The 17,561-nt window shown below is 45.1% G+C and overlaps 1 protein-coding gene across 3 annotated transcripts in view; it reads right to left on the reverse strand.

The window, feature by feature from the left end:
• MVB12B (multivesicular body subunit 12B) overlaps positions 1-14,298 on the reverse strand; it is a 57,361-nt gene extending 43,063 nt beyond the window's left edge. The window contains exons 1-3 of one of the 3 annotated variants that reach the window (XM_087879574.1): positions 14,280-14,298; positions 8,836-8,958; positions 704-811 (exon numbers count right to left, since the gene is read on the reverse strand). In XM_087879574.1, the coding sequence (XP_087735700.1) occupies positions 704-811; positions 8,836-8,946 (219 nt within the window). In that variant the 5' untranslated portion in view covers positions 8,947-8,958; positions 14,280-14,298. Of the gene's footprint in view, positions 1-703; positions 812-8,835; positions 8,959-13,663; positions 14,140-14,279 lie in introns of those variants that run through there. The other 2 variants (XM_034416581.3, XM_034416580.3) reach the window with 2 other exon arrangements.
• Positions 14,299-17,561: the final 3,263 nt, after the last annotated feature.

Genomic DNA, 17,561 nt, shown 5'->3' on the forward strand with positions numbered 1-17,561 from the left:
TAGAATAAAATCAAATTAAATAATTTTGGCCCCGACAAATTTAAAACCCCAAACTTTTAAAACCAATTTAAAATTGAATATATAAATACTAAAAGATGTTTAAAATTTTAAAAATCTTTTATAAAAGAGGGGGGAAAATTAGGCCAGGCCGGCCTGGTGAAATAGCAAGGTCTTTAAGGCGCGGCGGAAGGTGCACAGATCCGGGATCCTCCGTATCTCTGGGGGGAGCTCGTTCCAGATAGTAGGTGCCCCCACAGAGAAGGCTCTCCCCCTGGGGGCCGCCAGTCGGCATTGTTTGGCTGATGGCACCCGGAGGAGCCCCTCTCTATGGGAGCGTACCGGCCGGTGGGAGGCTATTGGTGGTAGTAGGCGGTCCCGCAAGTACCCGGGTCCTAAGCCATGGAGCGCTTTAAAGGTGGTAACCAAAACCTTGAAGCGCACCCGGAAGACCACCGGGAGCCAGTGCAGCTCGCTCAGGAGGGGTGTTACATGGGAACGCCATGTCGCTCCCATTACCACCCGCGCGGCCGTACTCTGCGCCAGTTGGAGCCTCCGGGTGCTCCTCAAGGGGAGCCCCATGTAGAGAGCGTTGCAATAGTCCAGGCGGGAGGTGACAAGGCCATGAGTGACCGTGCGTATGGTATGTATATATGCTATATGTATATATGCTATACATATTATACAAGTATGTATGTATACTTACGTTCTCTTTGGAGAAAGTCCGCGTGAAGCACAAATATCGTGTGACCTTGGATTTGAACAAGCCATCTTTCCAAAGATCAGCATCTAAGCCATCTGCTGTTTGTGCAACCTGGGGGGGGGGGGAGAGAGAGAAAGGAAAGTTGTGTCTGTAACTAGGGAACATCATCAGTGTTGGGTATTCACATCTTCAGGCGCTGAAGATGTTACTTAATTGGGTAATGAAATAACTGCAAGAAAAGAACCAAGCTCAGGGAGCACCAAAGACCCCCACTGTCCTCCCCTTCCTCCTCCACTCCACTAACACTATTCCCTTCTGGCACTGATGATGTTACCTAGTTGGGTCATGAAATGTCTGCAAGAAATCCACCAAGCTCAAGAGAGCACCAAGGACCCCACAACCTCTGATGCATTTAATAAACCACGTTTAAAACAAGCCATGGTACAGTACAGGGGTACACCCAGTGTTGGCTGACCTGTTGTGATGGTCATACCCAAGAGACGGGACCTTTTCTGGAGTGGCTTCCGTAAAGGATCTTTTCTCTGAGGATTGTCTAGTCCTGTGATGGCGAATCTATGGCATGTGTGTCACAGGTGGCACACGGAGCCATATCGGAGGGCACGTGAGCTCAGTTCCATGGGCCAGCTGATTTTCAGGCGTTCTGGGCCCATGGAAGTTAGGAAACAGGCTGTTTCCGGCCTCCGGAGGGCCTCGGAAGGGGAGGGAAGGCCGTTTTCGCCTTAGAAAGGCTCTGGAGCCTGGGGAGAGCGAAAAACGAGCCTTCCGGTCCCATCGGAAGTCGGCAAACGGGCTGTATCCAGCCTCCAGAGGGCCGTGGGCGAGCTGATTTTCAAGCCTTCTGGGCCCATGGAAGTTAGGAAACAGGCTGTTTCCGGCCTCCGGAGGGCCTCGGAAGGGGTGAGAAAGGCCGTTTTCACCCTCCCCAGGCTCTTAGAAAGCCTCTGGTGCCTGGGGAGGGCAAAAAATGGGCCTACCGGGCCATTGCGTGCCAAAAGCGGGGGCCGCGCGGGGGTGGGGTGCATAGAATTATGGGTGTGGACACGCATGTGTGACCACTCCCGCCGTTTTTGGCACACAATGGCAAAAAGGTTAGTCATCACTGGTCTAGTTTGTTCCCTTTTTCAGAAAGTCCAAAAGACTATCTTGTATTTATCCAACCTTTCTGTTGATAAAACATTCTTTTCCAACCCTTTTCATTGGCTTGAGGAGTTGCATCCAACCAGCCTCTACAAATGTTGCAAAGAAATAAATAGTACCACAATCCAAAATAAAGACCCTAAGCTTATTTTTACTTGGCGGTCAAAGACAGACTGAAAAAAAATAACACAAACTGACCCACAATCCAAGGAGACCATCAAAATGGGAATCCACAGCAAATATCCACAAAGGTGTTTTTTTTATTTTTTATTTTTTTAACACAACTCTTGGCAAGTGGACAAGCATGTGCAAGAAAGTCATCAATGCATCTTCAAAACCAGTTTGCAATTTGGTTCAACCACAGAGGGGGCCATCTTCAAACCTCCCCAGTGGATAATAACAACACTGAAAAAACAAGGGATGTGTTTATTTCCGTCTGCGCTTTTAATCCAAGTGTTTTCAGGAAAGGAATAGCATTGTTGGAACGATCGGCAGATTTTTGGGCTCTGAGCCCATTTTAATTACTGGGACATGCTTCTCAGGATGCGCTAAATCTTATTTTCTGCAAGACGTTTTACGGGACATTCCTTGTTTGTCTCTCCCTTTCCCTTACATACATTCTGGGCTTGTGTGTGACACACTCTAACCCCGAATCTGAGTTCACAGACACTGTGGGATCGACAGACTGATCGATCCAACCTGGATTTCCACAGCTTCTTGAATTAACGATAGCTAATCCAATCAGGACTTTGCTAGAGACAGGACAATCTCAGCCTTAGCAGATGAAAATTGTTCCCGATAAAAGGAATTTGGCCATGTATGAAAAGCTGTTCAAATTTCTCTTTGAGAAGCAGGACAGGATATAACCTCTGGACCAATTCCTAGTTGAGGTGTCTACATCTCTTAGGAGTTGATGTCTAAATTAGCTTTTCTTTCTTTCTTTCTTCTTTCTTTCTTTCTTTTTCTTTCTTTCTCTTCCTTCCTTCCTACTTATCTATTCTCCCTATCATCTCTCTCTCCCCCTCCCTCCCTCCCTCCCTCTAATCTCATCTATTTCTCAAATCAATCAATCAATCAATCTCTATCTATCTATCATCTGTATCTATCATCTATCTATTTTTCTATCTCTCCACCTACCTCTAATCTCATCTATTTCTCTAATCTCTCTATTTTTCTATCTCTTTACCTACCTACCTACCTCTAATCTCATCTATTTCTCTAATCTATCTATCTATCTATCTATCTATCTATCTATCTATCTATCTATCTATCTCTATCATCTATCTTTCTCTCTCTCTCTCTACCTACCTCTAATCTCATCTATTTCTCAAATCTCTCTCTATTTTTCTATTTATCTATCTATCATCTATCTATCTATCTATCTATCTATCTATCTATCTATCTATCTATCTATCATCTATCTTCCATCAATCTTCCATCTCTCAAAATCTGTTCTTTCTAGTAAATTTTACTTTGCTTTATGATGTTTTCCCCATGTAAAGATAAGCGAAAAACCCTGACAAAAGATGAAATTCTGAGTGATTAAATGCTATGCTGTTTTCAGCCAGATTTAAGAACCTTGGCATGCAATTGTTGTTTTTCAACGTTGTTTATAACAGCAAGCCAATAAACCCAGCATTCCATTATTATTATTATTATTATTTTTTAAAAAGCGAGGTTGGGGGAGTTTGAAAAGAAGAAACTTCAAAGAAGTGATTTCATCTCGGGGGTAATTTCCTCTCTGCCTCGAGCATTCTGACGACAAAATATTTGCCACAAAATGTGCGCAGCGGTGGAATGTCGACAATGCAATTTTATTTCAATCTCCCCCCACTGTCCCCCACCAAAAAAAACAAAAACTTTTTGGGATGTGCCAGAAGTAAAAAAGAAAGAGCAGCGTGCCAGACCCAAAGCCTGGGAAATTCAAGCATGAGGGAATCTACTAACTAGGAGAAGAAATGGGCAACCACAAAAACAGTGGAAAATAGTTGAAACTTCCAATAGAAGAAGAACTGAGCCTGGCCTTCCAGAACCAAATAAGTCTTTCTTTCTTTGTTTCTTTCTCTCTTTTTTTTGCCTTTTTTCCATTACAGAATGCAGCTTTTTTAAGTTGGGAAGAAAAGATCCCTTTATCACACTTTAAGAAAAGAGCTTGGAAAATTAATGCAGATTAAGAAAAGGGAGCAAGATGTGGCTGGGAATATGAAACCTCTCTTGGTATTTTTCTCTTCCTCTTTACACTTAACTTTACACTTCCTCTAGTGTACAGGTAGTCCTCACCTTACGACCACAACGGACGCCAAACTTTCTGTGTGCTAAGCGGGAACATTTGTTCAGTGAGTTTTGTCCCGTTTTACGACTTTTTCTTGCCATGCGAATCCCTGCGCTTGTGAAGTTAGCAACATGGGTTGTTAAGTGAATTGGGCTTCCCTGTGGACTTTGCTTGTCCAGAAGGTCTCAAAAAGTAAATGCATGACCCCCTCCCCAGGCCACTGCCACCATCATAAATAAGAATCAGTTGCCAAGCATCTGAATTTTGATGATGTGACCCTGAGGATGCTGCAATGGTCATAAGTCTGAAAAACAATCATAAGTCACTTTTTTCCAGTTCCGTTGTAACTCTGCACAGTGTGGCCCGCCAGCGGATCTTGGCAGCAGATTCGGACAGTGAGGAGGTTGGGGAGGAACATAGGCCAGTCCTGAAGTCTGGGGAAGGCTCTGATGAGGGCTCTGCGTCGGAGGCAGAAAGGGTGCCAGGGCCATCTGACAGTTATCAGCTGCCTTTGGAATCAGACATCAGTGAGGCAGATGAACAGCTGGAGCCTGTTCCCAGTATGCGCATGCGCAGAGTTGCCAGACGAAGGGAAGAGCTAAAGAACAAGGGTCGACTTGGGAGTAAGGCCACAGGTGGACAATGAATAGCCCCTCCCAGAGGGGAAAAAAGAGCGAAAGTGGAGTTTGCAGGAGACAATTATTGCTCAGTAATTGTGAACTATCTTGAAAGACTGTGGGAGAAGAAAGACTTTGCTGGAGAGGAATTCACTGTAAATCAAATAAAAGGGGTTTTAGGACTTCCGGCGGTGACATCAGCGTGTCAGGGACCAAGGGGACTGCGCTCCGTTCCCTAAGTTCCAATTTTCGATCTGGGAGCCACTTTTTTGGCACTATTGACCACAAAGAGGTCAATAGATTAAAGGAGAAATCCCGAGGACCTCGGAGGTGACAGCAATCGCCCCGAAGGTTCAGGGAAAACCCCTTAATTCCGACCAAAAAAACCCCAGCCCTTTCTGGGCTGGCCGGAACGCTGACTGCCGTCTCAGAAATGGAAGCGAAGATTGAATAAAGACATCACCAAATCAACAAAGAATAAGACTGTGAAAGGTACATACATACAGTGACGGAAGTATAAGTAAGAGAGAGACTCCGAACAGATCGGCAAGGCTGAGCCATAAGGAAGCGGCGAAGTGAAAGCAAACAGAGCGAATCAGTGAGACCATCCATCCATCCATCCATCCATCCATCCATCCATCCATCCATCCTTTATCTATTTCCATCTATATTCCCAGCTTGTTCTTCTAAGAACATCAGAAATCGCGGCCTGAAAGCAACTGCCTTCAGCATAATCTTAAGACCTCAAAAAACCTACAGCTACCTCTCCTTGTTATCCCAAAACTTCCTTCTTGGAAAGCTGTCAAAATCTGGGCCGCCAGCCTGCACATGTTTGAACGTCTTAGCCTCCAAGGACATTCTCTGCCCCTTTCCCTGCGGAATGCCAAAGGCACAATTCACTCATCTCTGCCCGATGCAAAACAAAAACCTAAACATTTAAAATCCAGCCCAACTTTGTGCCAACGGGGCAAATGTGCCAACTCGGGGATTCGTGCACGCTCCTTACAACAGGGATGGGTGAGGAAGTGGAGTTCCAATGAACCCCTCCCTATCAGGTAAATATCCTCAGCTTAGACTTCTGGCAGGTTGATCCTCTGCTGATCCAGTTCTACAGAGGAACTATTGAGTCTGTCATCTGCACCTCCATAACTGTCTGGTTTGGCTCTGCAACCCAACAAGACAGACACAGACTTCAGAGGATCATTAGAACTGCAGAAAAAACCATGGCTACCAACCTGCCTTCCATGGAGGTCCTGTATACTGCAGGAGTCAAAAAGAGGGCTGGGAAAATATCTACAGACCCCTCGCATCGTGGACATAAACTGTTTCAACTCCTACCCTCAAAACGAAGCTATAGAGCACTGCACACCAGAACAACTAGACACAAGGACAGTTTTTCCCCGAACGCCATCACTCTGCTCAACAAATAATTCCCTCAACACTGTCAAACTATTCACTAAGTCTGCACTACTATTAATCTTTTCATCGTTCCTATCACCCATCTCCTCCCACTTATGACCGTATGACTATAACCTTGTTGCTGGTATCCTTAAGATTTATATTGACTGTTTCCCTATGACTATCATTAAGTGTTGTACCTTATGATTCTTGACGAATGTATCTTTTCTTTTATGTCCACTGAGAGCATATGCACCAAGACATTGTGTGTCCAACCACACTTGGCCAATAAAGAACTCTATTCTATTCTCCTTGCCCTTGAAAGGTTCCTATTGGAATCCTGAGGACTAGCAACTTGGCCTCTTTCATTCCAAACACGCCCTCCACGTTGGCGAAATCATGTTGCGCCAGTTTCCAAAACTGGGAATATCTGACCATATGGGAAAAGGGTCACCTTTGCTGGGCGTCGGGTTGGGTGGCACATAAATGCAATACACGGATGAATGGAACGGAATGCATTGATTAAAATAAATGTAACGCGTTAACATAAAGGTAATGCATTAATATAAATGAATGTAGTACGTTGATTAATATTAATGCAACGCATGTAATATAAATGCAGTGTGTTGACTAATATAGATTATTGTATTACGACATTTATAGTTAATATGCCAAGGAAAAGCAAACATCCTAACTGGATCAACTCGGTGGAGTTATAAGGAATTGGGTGAGGCTTGCAGGGCAGAATTATGACTCATCTGCTCTAACCACCATCCAAAAACCTAAATAGTAACCACAAATAGTCCTCGACATACGGCGATTCACTTATTGACCGTTCAAAATTACGACGGCGCCTAAAAAAGTGTCTTATAATCGTTTTTTCTCAGTTACGACGGCTGTCTCGATCATGTGAATTGGCAACAGGATGCTTGGCAACTGACTCCTATTTATGACGGTTGCAGGGTCCTGCAGTCTTAACGTGATCCCCTTTTGCGACAAGCCAAGTCAGTGGGGAAGCCACTGATTCACTGAACAACCGTGTGATTAACACAACTGCCTGCGAATTCATTTAACGACGGTGGCAGGAAAGGAGGTAAAACGGGAGCAAAACTCACTGAAGCAATGTCTCGCTTAGCAACAGGGATTTGGGGCTCAACTGTGGTCGTACATCAAGTGACTGCCTCCATTTAGACCACTTCTGTAGGCCCAATAAAACTTTCCAGCCAACTGGAATTAAGAAAATGAGATTTACATCCCTTTTGCTATCTGGTTCAGTAACGTGTCATCAATATTGCCCATTTCCTATGCTGATTAGACTTAGTGATGGCTACAGACACCTTGGGTATAATGGGAGTTAGAAGGGACTTTTAGAGGTCTTCTAATCCAACCCCCTGCTACATCCGGGAACATACTCTTGATAAATCTTCAAAAGTCAGTTCTCGATTCTCACTTTGAGTGGGAGGTTGGGGGCGGGGGGAAATAAAACAAATAAACCATCCTTCTTGGAATTTGAAGTGGTGAACTCAACGCTCCCTTATCAGCCCTCAAGTATGAGGAAATACAGTAGCTACAGATGGAAGACTCCTGTTTGAGATTCCAGACAGGTGATTTTGCAAAATTCTTTTTTTTTTTTTTTTAGCTGGTCTTTCCTGGGACTGAAACACCAACGGGTTCTTTGAACCTCTCCTTTATTTAGTTTTCTCTTTAAATATATATATATTGCAATATATATATTGCAAGTTCTCCCAAACAATATCATTAACTAGGAAGGTGCTGGTTTGGCTAAGACAAGTAGATCGGTGATAGGATAGGATCACAGCAACAATCCTCAAGAAGGCCTCGAAAACCTGCGTTTTTGCAAACTATGCAGCTAAGGGCTCAGGGCAAAAAAAAAAAAATTCCCCCATAAAAACCAGTGCTAGGGTTGGATTGCAAAGAAAGAGATTACAAGAACAAACAAGCGGTTAAGCCAGATTTATAGAAACAGCCTTGGAAAACAGCCTGTGGCAAAAAAAAAAAAAAAAAGCAGGGGTAGAATTGAAAATAAAATACGGCGTCATCGAAGTACATTTCCCTATGAATAAATTCGGTTTGTTTTTTTTTTAAAGCTGCTAGTCCTCTTGAGAATTGCTTTCGGAAAAATAAAGGACCGGGTAGGAACTGGTGTGGAATGATTTGAACGATCACCAAGTATTGGTGAAAGTAGAAGGCAGAGAAAGCTGGATTCAAGATATGACAACTCACCAAACCAGGATAAATTTCCACATGGCTGTTGGGAGAACAGCTAGCCTGCATTCTTACACTGTGCTAAGACAGTTTACAACTTCACTTATCTGGGGTACTCACTCCTTACTTTAGCATAGGTGAAACAGCCTATCCAGTGGAATAAAAAACATTAGTTTTTTATTTTATTTATTGATAAAAGAGAGTATTTGTAGCTCAGGGTTGAACCAACACTGAGAGGGCAGGCCACCAGAATATAAAATGAGAACGGATCCCGCTCCTTACTAGCCCTGATGATGTTACCTACTTTGGTAATGAAACGTCTGCAAGAACGAGAGAAATCATGTCTTTTTAGTAGCGATTTAAATCATGGTTTAAATCGTGCTTTAAATCGACTTGATTTAAATCCAATCCACCCCTTTACAAACATAAAGGAGAAAGGAAACCGTTCTGGATTTCATACTCACCACGTCGTAATTGGTTGGTGCTCGGCTCCGGGAGGCTACGACGCCAACGCCGGTGATGGGATCCATAGGCACGTTGGCCAAAGCATCGGTGAGCTCTCTAACCTCGGGCATGGTGGACGGATCCTGGAAGACAAGAAGAATCCAGAGGCAGAGACAGGTCACAATGCAAATTTTAGGGATTGGGTGCATCGTAAGAAATTGCCTGAACCGGGCTGGGTGCTTGTCGACCAATCCCCGTTTAAGGGCTCACTTGTTCCGGCTTGCTATTCTGAGAAGTTTGCGTTCTCATCAGATAAGGGCTACCTTTCCAGAGAATTTGCAAAACGTTTAAAGAAGTGCTTGGAAGAGAACACACACAGGGCATCATCTCAATGAGAAAAAAAGATTGATTTTTTTTTTCCTCCTTGGTCCCAGCCAAAATAAATAAATAAATAAATAAATCCAAGCAGAAGACCCCCCCCCCCAAAAAAAAGGATTTCTAAGCATCAAGGCAGCCTTTCCGTTCCAATATTTTAATTTTCCAGAACTAAAAGAAGTATTTTATTTATTTATTTATTTAGGGAATTTATACGTCCGCCCACTCACTTTCGGTGGCTCTAGGCCAGGATTCGGCAACCTTAAACACTCAAAGAGCCATTTGGACCCGTTTCCCACAGAAAAGAAAACACCGGGAGCCACAAAACCCTTCCCGTGACTGACTATTTCTTGAGCGGCCACAAAACTAGCATATGTTGTTGAATTAAATGTTCTGTTTTCTTCTGAAACTTTTCTTTTCTTGGATTTATCCATGGTTGGCCTACCGGGGGTTGAAAAGCTCAATAAATCGCGTGCTGACAGGTGTCGCACATTGGCGGTTGTGACACATATTTTGAATGACAGGGAGCCGCAGCAGAGCGGTGAAAGAGCCACATGCGGCTCCAGAGCCGCTGGTTGCTGACCCCTGCTCTAAGCGGCTTGCAAATATACCGACTTGAGTTGCTTCGACTCAAATCTCATCTGCTTTGAGGTCGCCCCGAAAGTGGTTTGAACCCGCAGCCACGTGGAAAAGGACTGAAGCGTGAAGAGCTGATGCCTGAGTTTACTTCCTCTTCCCTCCCCATCCCACTTTCCTTCCACGCCGTGCTTTTTAAAACGTCCATTCAAGGGAGAAAAAGACTGCATCGGTGCTTATATTCCTAAATTGCTGAGAAATGGCTGTTTCCGTCTCAAAATTCAGCCTTCAAGCATTGGAACAGAAACAACGGAAGTTTAAAGGGGGGGGGACCTAAAACTGCAGAACCATCAAGAGCCTCCAGAGACTTCCATCTTCTAGAGTTGAATTGTATTATTCTGGAATCCTTCTAGAGTTCTAGTTCGTCTTCTAGAATTCTAGAGTTGACTTATATTGTTCTGGAATCCCTCTAGAGGCCTAGCTAGTCTTCTAGAATTCTAGCTTATTTTATATAATTCTGGAATTCTAGAGTTCCAGCCCCTCTAGAATTTCGGGTTGTATTTATATTATTCTGGAATCCTTCTAGAGCTCTAGTTCTTTTTTCTTCTTCTAGAATTGTAGAGTCCAATTACGTTATACTGGTCCAGGTGGAAGGCTAGATGGCTGGAGGGGCTTAAACCTGGAACGAAGGGGTACTAAAATAAGATTATTTCTTCCCCAGCCAAGACTGGTATTGTTAGTGAACAGGAAATATGTCATTTTGCAGCACAAAGGGAAATCTAACTTCTCCCAATTAGCTTTCGGCAGGAAGGAGGGAAGGAAAGAATGGAGGGAGGGAGGGAGGGAGGGAGGGAGGAAGGAAGGAAGGAAGGAAGACGGGAGGAAGGAAGGAAGGAAGGAAGGAAGGAAGGAAGGAAGACGGGAGGAAGGAAGGAAGGAAAGAAACATGGTTTCAGGATCCTGGTCTGTTTAAAATACTTATGCCACCACTGAGCTTCCGACTGCATTCACACCAACCTCTGTCCTTGTATATTGTAACGGCCTTCCACCTATTTTTCTACATACATAACAACAGACTCATAAAGGTACGTCTACATTCCTAGAAAGGGGCTCTCCCACCCCAGGCATCTGGGGACGGCCACCCACACAAACCACACAATCAAGTATGACTTTATTATTATTATTATTTTGCAACTCCTTTGTGATAGTTTTCCTGCCCTGGGAGGAGGCTGCATTTTGCCTTGAGATTTCTTTCCCCAAAGTTACTCCCTCTTCAAGGTATGTAGGATGGCAGGGATCCTAAGGAGTTTCTGTAGGGTATACCGTGGGGGTCCTGGGGTCTCTCTCTCTGAGCCGGACGGTTTTCTTGCATGATCCAACTAGGTAACGTCATCAGTGCTACAAGGGAGTGGGGTTTGCGGAGCGGAGGAGGTGGTTGATAGGGTCTCTCCGAGACTGGTGGTTTTCTTGCAGACATTTCATTACCAAACTAGGAAACATCATAGGTAGTAGAAAGGAGTGGGATGTCCTCTTCCCCTGCTGGCACTGATGATGTTACCTAGTTTGGTAATGAAACGTCTACACCAAGCTCAGGGAGCAGCGAAGACACTAAAGTTCAACCCTGAACTACAAATACAAATAGTCCTTGACTTTCAACAGCTCGATTAGTTCGCCAGTTCGAAGTTACAACGGCACTGAAAAAAGTTGACTTATCACCGACCGTTGCAGCATCCCTGTCATCAAAATTCAGACACTTGGCAACGGACTCGTATTTACGACGGAGGTAGTGTCCCTTTTCCGACTTTCTGACACGCAACGTCAGTGGGAAACATCAGTTTCATTTAACAACCATGTTACTCACTTAACAACCGCGGCAACAAAGGTTGTAAGATGGGGCAAAATTCACTTAACAAATGTCTCACTTAGCGTCAGAAAAGTTTGAGTTGAATGGCGGTCATACGCCGAGGACTACCTGTATAGTAGTCCAAGAGGGCCTCCAAATCTCACCTGCAAAATATTCTCAAAACTGAGCAGCACTATTTAATACTGTTGCAAGAATCCACTTCGAAGCGCGCTGCACCTGGTGGGAAAACCTAAGAGTAGCTACACCACCCTGAAAAGACTGCGCACCGTTAATGCCTCGATGCGCTTCACACGTTAAAGTTTGCAAAACACGGCTTGCTCCGTGCACAACTGGCTCGATTCTCACGTCGCGAATTCACAAACCGCGGTGAACAAATTTATAATGACTTAGTTCACCCTAGACACTAACCTCGTTTCTCCACCCCACATCAGCTACCTTAAAACCTAGATTAAAGATAGCTTCGAGAGATATCCCGAATATCAAGGCATAAACTGATAAGCCGCACATCAAGTACACTTCACTGTTGTTACACCGAATATACAACTAACTGGCTGAATTGTATACATTACAACTTGCTATACTGGCATTTAGCAAGGTTTACTTTCATCACTCCATACTAGTTTACAAAGACAACATTCCCTGTCAACAAACAAGGAAACTACATGATGGCTTAGCAGGTTTGACTGAACAAGCCTGTAGCAATCTACAGTCAACCCATTGAATATTTCCAATATATTGCTAACTCGTCCCAAAACTGTCACACTTCCTTATCCTGTAGCCCTTCCTGGCTTCCCTTCAGCTTTTCTTTGGAGGTGGGGGATGAACTCTGATTAGCTCTTGTTAACCTAACAGTAGCAGTTTTTAAAAATAAATAAATAAATAAATGAATAATATAAAATAAACACAGCCAGTTAAGATATTCTGTTCCTGTTGTTGAGCTTTCAGGATTCCCAATGCAGCACGTCCGTAATGCAATTTCAAGGGGACACGCTGGGGAAAAAGCTCATTCCCCCCCCCCCGTCCTCATTTAAAGGGTCCCTTCCTTGTTCCATCCGCTGGGACCCCCTTCCCTGCTTTTTCAAAGGGGGGGGTCTCTTCCCACTGGAAAATGTTTAAAGCGCGGCAGCTCCAGAGATTGGGATCCTTTGCAAGATCACAACTAAGAAAGCAGAGAGACAATACCAGGGGGTGGAGGCTTCAAACCTGAAGACCTAGGTGCCATTCCAGGGGGGGGAGAGATGGGGGTGGGTGGGTGGGCAGCCCAGCCTGGGCGTGCAAAGAAACTGGGGTCATGCAAGGGAAGTGCCCACCTTAAAGCGTTAGAAAGGCCCTTTAATGCAACAGAGGGGGGGGACTGCTCCCAAACACAAGGGGCTTTCCAGGCATCCCACCCCCCCAAAAAAAGAACACAGGAAACCCAAAACAGCATCAAGGAAACTGGGCAGGATTGAAGCTATCGCAATTCAAAAGAGCAGGCCTGCCTCCCCCAGGTTGTGGTCTTTGATTGGCTGGCAGAGATTTTGCTCGCCTTGTATTGGGGGGGAAAAAAAGAGGGAGGGGAGAGAAGAGGGGAGGGGGCACAAGACAAAGCCAGCCCCTTGTTCTTTGCAGGGTCTCTCCCCCTCCCCCCTTCCCCCCAACCTCCCCTTCCAATCTCTAGCCCCTGAAACAAGGGAGAGGGCTTTCCTCCCCACCTCCCCATTTAAGGAAAGGGGAGAGTTACCCCCCCTCCACATATATATACAAACACACATACACAATATACACAAACGCGCTTTGCAAGGCCTCCGCGCTCCTTTCCCCAGGTTTAGCATGGGGTGGGTGGGTGGCTGGGAGAAGGGTCCCCCCCCCTCAATTGCACCCCCAAAAGGTGCATGGGGGGCGGGAAGGGAAGAGGGGGCCAGGAGCGCAAAGGAGAAGGGGACGCAGCTTGGGGAATTCAATAGGGGAGCAATGATGGGGAGGGGAGAGGGGGGGGCGCAGCCAGGCCTCATTGAAAGTGGGGTGGGTGGGTAAGGGGAGAGACACTTAACTGTTGCCCGGGGTGCTGCTGATGGCGGCTGGTGGCGGCTCCCCCGTTTCAGGCAGAAGCAGCTTTTCATTGCCCGGCGGAGCGGAGGAAGAAGAGGAGGAGGAAGAAGAAGAGGAGGAGGAGGAAAAGAAGAAGAAGAAGAAGCGGTGGGAGGGAGGAAGAAGAGGAAAAGGAGGAGGAGGAGGAGGCCCGGCGGGGCCCGCAGGAGGCGACGGTCCTTACCGGGCGTGCAAAGGCGAAGCCCCCCAGCCCCGGCCAGATCCTAAGCGGAGCAGCCCCGTCCAAACAGCCCGAGCGAGGGCGGAGGGAAAAAAAAAAAAAACGGGCAGCCGAGACGGGCTAACACCGCCTCCCCAAACCCAGCCGGGCGCTGTCTCCGACGAGCCGACGCCGCTGCCTTCGCCGCTGCCGCGCTCCAGCCACAGAGCCCCCTGCCTCCCGGAGCCCGCACTGCCGCTGCCTCGCACGGCCTTCCCCCCCTCTCCACCACCACCTCTCGCCGCCCACCGGCCCCAGGCAGAAGCGGCGCGGCCAGCCGTGGCAAAGCCTTTGCCGTGCGCCCAGGGCGCACAAACCACCTCCCCAAAACCTCTCCAAAAGCGCGCCCCGGAACGCACCGGCCGGGCTGCGCGAAGGAAGGAGAGAGGGCTCCCCCGGGGAGAGCCAGGAGGGCCGGGGAGGGCACGCTCCAACCCGAGCCTGCCTTCCCACCGGCTTAGCTCGCCTGCCAGGAGAAGGACTGTGGGGGGAGGTCGGTGGAGGGGCTTTGGATCCCCGAGGGGCGCTCTTTTGGGTGCCCCCTGTTTTCTAGCTGCATCTTCTTTGGCAAGGAGTTTCAGTATTTGGCCTTATGTTTGTTTATTTGGCCTTTGCACACTGAATATTCGAGGTGATCTATCTATCTATCTATCTATCTATCTATCTATCTATCTATCTATCATCTATCTCGTTTAAAATAAATTTTTAGTAGAGTATAAATATTAAAAAAAACATAACATAACATACACACAACAAACATTTATGCAACATATAAACAAAAGAAATTATGTTTCCTTCTTAAGCGTTGTTTCAAAGTAACATTCTGCTTGTTATATATTTCTTCACCTCCCCTTAGTGTAATAACATTTTCTATATCGGTAATATCTATCATCTATCTATCTTCCATTTAACTAGCTATCTATCGGTATCTATCATCTATTATCTATCTATCTATCATCTATCTATCTTCCATTTAATTAGCTATTGGTATCTATCATCTATTATCTATCTATCTATCATCTATCTATCTTCCATTTAATTAGCTATCTATCGGTATCTATCATCTATTATCTATCTATCATCTATCTATCTTCCATTTAACTAGCTAGCTAGCTATTTATCATCTATTATCTATCTATCTATCTATCTATCTATCTATCTATCTATCTATTTATCTATTTATCTATTTATCTATATATCATCTATCTACCGTGTTTCCCCAAAAATAAGACCCCATCTTATATTTTTTTTGAACCCTGAAATAAGCGCTTGGCCTTATTGCCATGCGCTCAAAAGCCCGATTGGGCTTATTATCAGAGGATGTCTTATTTTGGGAGAAACGGGGTATTTTTGAGCCCTGTTTTTTTCCCCCCCAAAAAATGGGTTGATAAAGCCTCAAAAATGGGCCCAAAGAGCCTCAAAAGCAGGCCAAAAATAGCCTAGAAAACAGGCCGAAAAAAGCCTCTAAAATGGGCGAAAAAAAGGCCTGAAAAAGGCCAAATAAAGGCCCAAAATCAGGGCGTGCGAAGGCCAAAAAATGGTGGGCAGGGCTTCGACAATATTCGGTCTATAAGACGCACAGACATTTTCACCCCCGAAATGTACAGTCCGAAAAATATGGTATTTTCAACAAATACCGAGGTATTTGGGCCGGGGTACTTACGAGACCGCCTTCTGCCACCAATATCCTCCCACCGGCCAGTACGCTCGCACAGAGTGGGCCTCCTCAGGGTGCCGTCCGCCAGACAATGTCGGCTGGTGACCCCCAGGGGGAGAGCCTTCTCTGTGACGGCGCCCACCCTCTGGAACAACCTTCCCCCAGAGTTACGTACAATAACAGACCTCCGGATTTTTCGTCGGGCCCTGAAAACCTATTTATTTCAACTAGCTGGGCTGGCTTGAGTTAAATTTTAAATTGATTTTAAATTGGGTTGTTTTAATTTACGGCCAAATATTTAATTATTTTAATACTGTTTTTAAATTTTGTATGCTCTGTTTTTACCTTGGCTGTGCACCGTCCTGAGTCCTATTTGGAGAAGGGCGGTATAGAAATTTAATTAATAAATAAATAAATAAGAAGGATAAATACACAGTGCTAAGTTACAACCATCTCTGCCACGCATCCATGGGGGGGGTACATGTGGGGGCCACACATACATGCATTGGGAGCGTGCAGGGGGCCATGCGTGCATGTGCAGGGGGCACACAAATGGAGGGGTGCGGCATATGCGCGGAGCTGCGCACACATTGCATTTTGGGGGTTCACGCAGGCTTGCACTTTGGATACTCGGTCCGGAAAAGATTTATTTTATTTATTTATTTTTATTTGATTTATATGCCGCCCTTGTCCAGAGACTCAGGGTGGCTTACAGTGCATTAAGCAATAGCCTTCATACTTTTGGATATATACTTATACAAAGTCAGCTTATTGCCCCCACAAACTGGGTCCTCATTTCACCTACCTTAGAAAGGATGGAAGGCTGAGTCAACCTTGGCCCTGGTGATTAGCCATCACTGGCCCTATACCATGTTAGACAAATGGTTGTCGGAAAGGAGAGAAAAACAGAATCAAGTACACGCCTCCAGTCCCAAAGACAGGCGAAAATAAAATATTTGAAAGGAAATCTCAAACGTCATGAGAATGAGGTTGTAAAACAGAACCGTGGTCCACAAGGGATAAAAACTTTTGCAAAGATTGGAAAATATGTTGTGACACAGGTCGCTAGTCTTCAGGAATGGACAGCTCCCGGTTTATCATTGCCAGAATCTGGCTTAATTTCTACTCTTTCCCATAATTATATGGAATTTAGCCTGTTTTTCAGACCTACCCAATTTTGTGGGCTGGTCTGTGTACTGTGCTCAGATGCAAAGAGATATCAAATTTTTAAAAAATACCCCCCCAAAAAATAAAAATTGATGTGCCATAGAATTCTTGTGTGATTGGACATACAATGAATTTGTCTTCGGTGTATATGCTCTCGGGGTACATAAAGAAAAAAAAATCTATATATATAAAAGTGAAAACCATTCACACATCATCACGAAATCTCCAGAACCATAAAGCCTACAAACTTGAAATTTGCCACGTATATTCCTCTTAGCTTCTAGGTGCTCACTAAGAAAGGATTTTTCGAAATGACCATCAGATCATTATTATTATTTTTTAATTTTGATTTATATGCCGCCCTTCTCGGGAGACTCAGGGCGGCTTACAATGTGCTAAGCAATAGCCTTCATCCTTTTTGTATATTTATACAAAGTCAGCTTATTGCCCCCACAAACTGGGTCCTCTATTTACCTACCTTAGAAAGGTTGGAAGGCTGAGTCAACCTTGAGCCTGGCGGGATTCGAACCTGCAGTAATTGCAGGCAGCTGGTCTTAATAACAGGGTGCTTTAGACCACTGTACTACCAAGGCTCATTAAATTATTATTTCATATACAGTATTATATTCACATGCTCTGATGCTAAGGAAATTGAACTGCTGGCAGTCGGCAGAATTATTCTGCAACCCTGCATTCTAACCACCTCCTTCCACTTATGACTGTATGACTGTAATTTTGTTGCTTGTATCCTTATGACTCATATTGATATTGTTTCCATCGTCCTCAATAACCACAGCGGCCGGGATGACCGAAAGGG

Source organism: Pantherophis guttatus, chromosome 16, assembly GCF_059756535.1.
Source record: "Pantherophis guttatus breed Tessera chromosome 16, ASM5975653v1, whole genome shotgun sequence".
Classification (NCBI taxonomy): Eukaryota; Metazoa; Chordata; class Lepidosauria; order Squamata; family Colubridae; genus Pantherophis; species Pantherophis guttatus.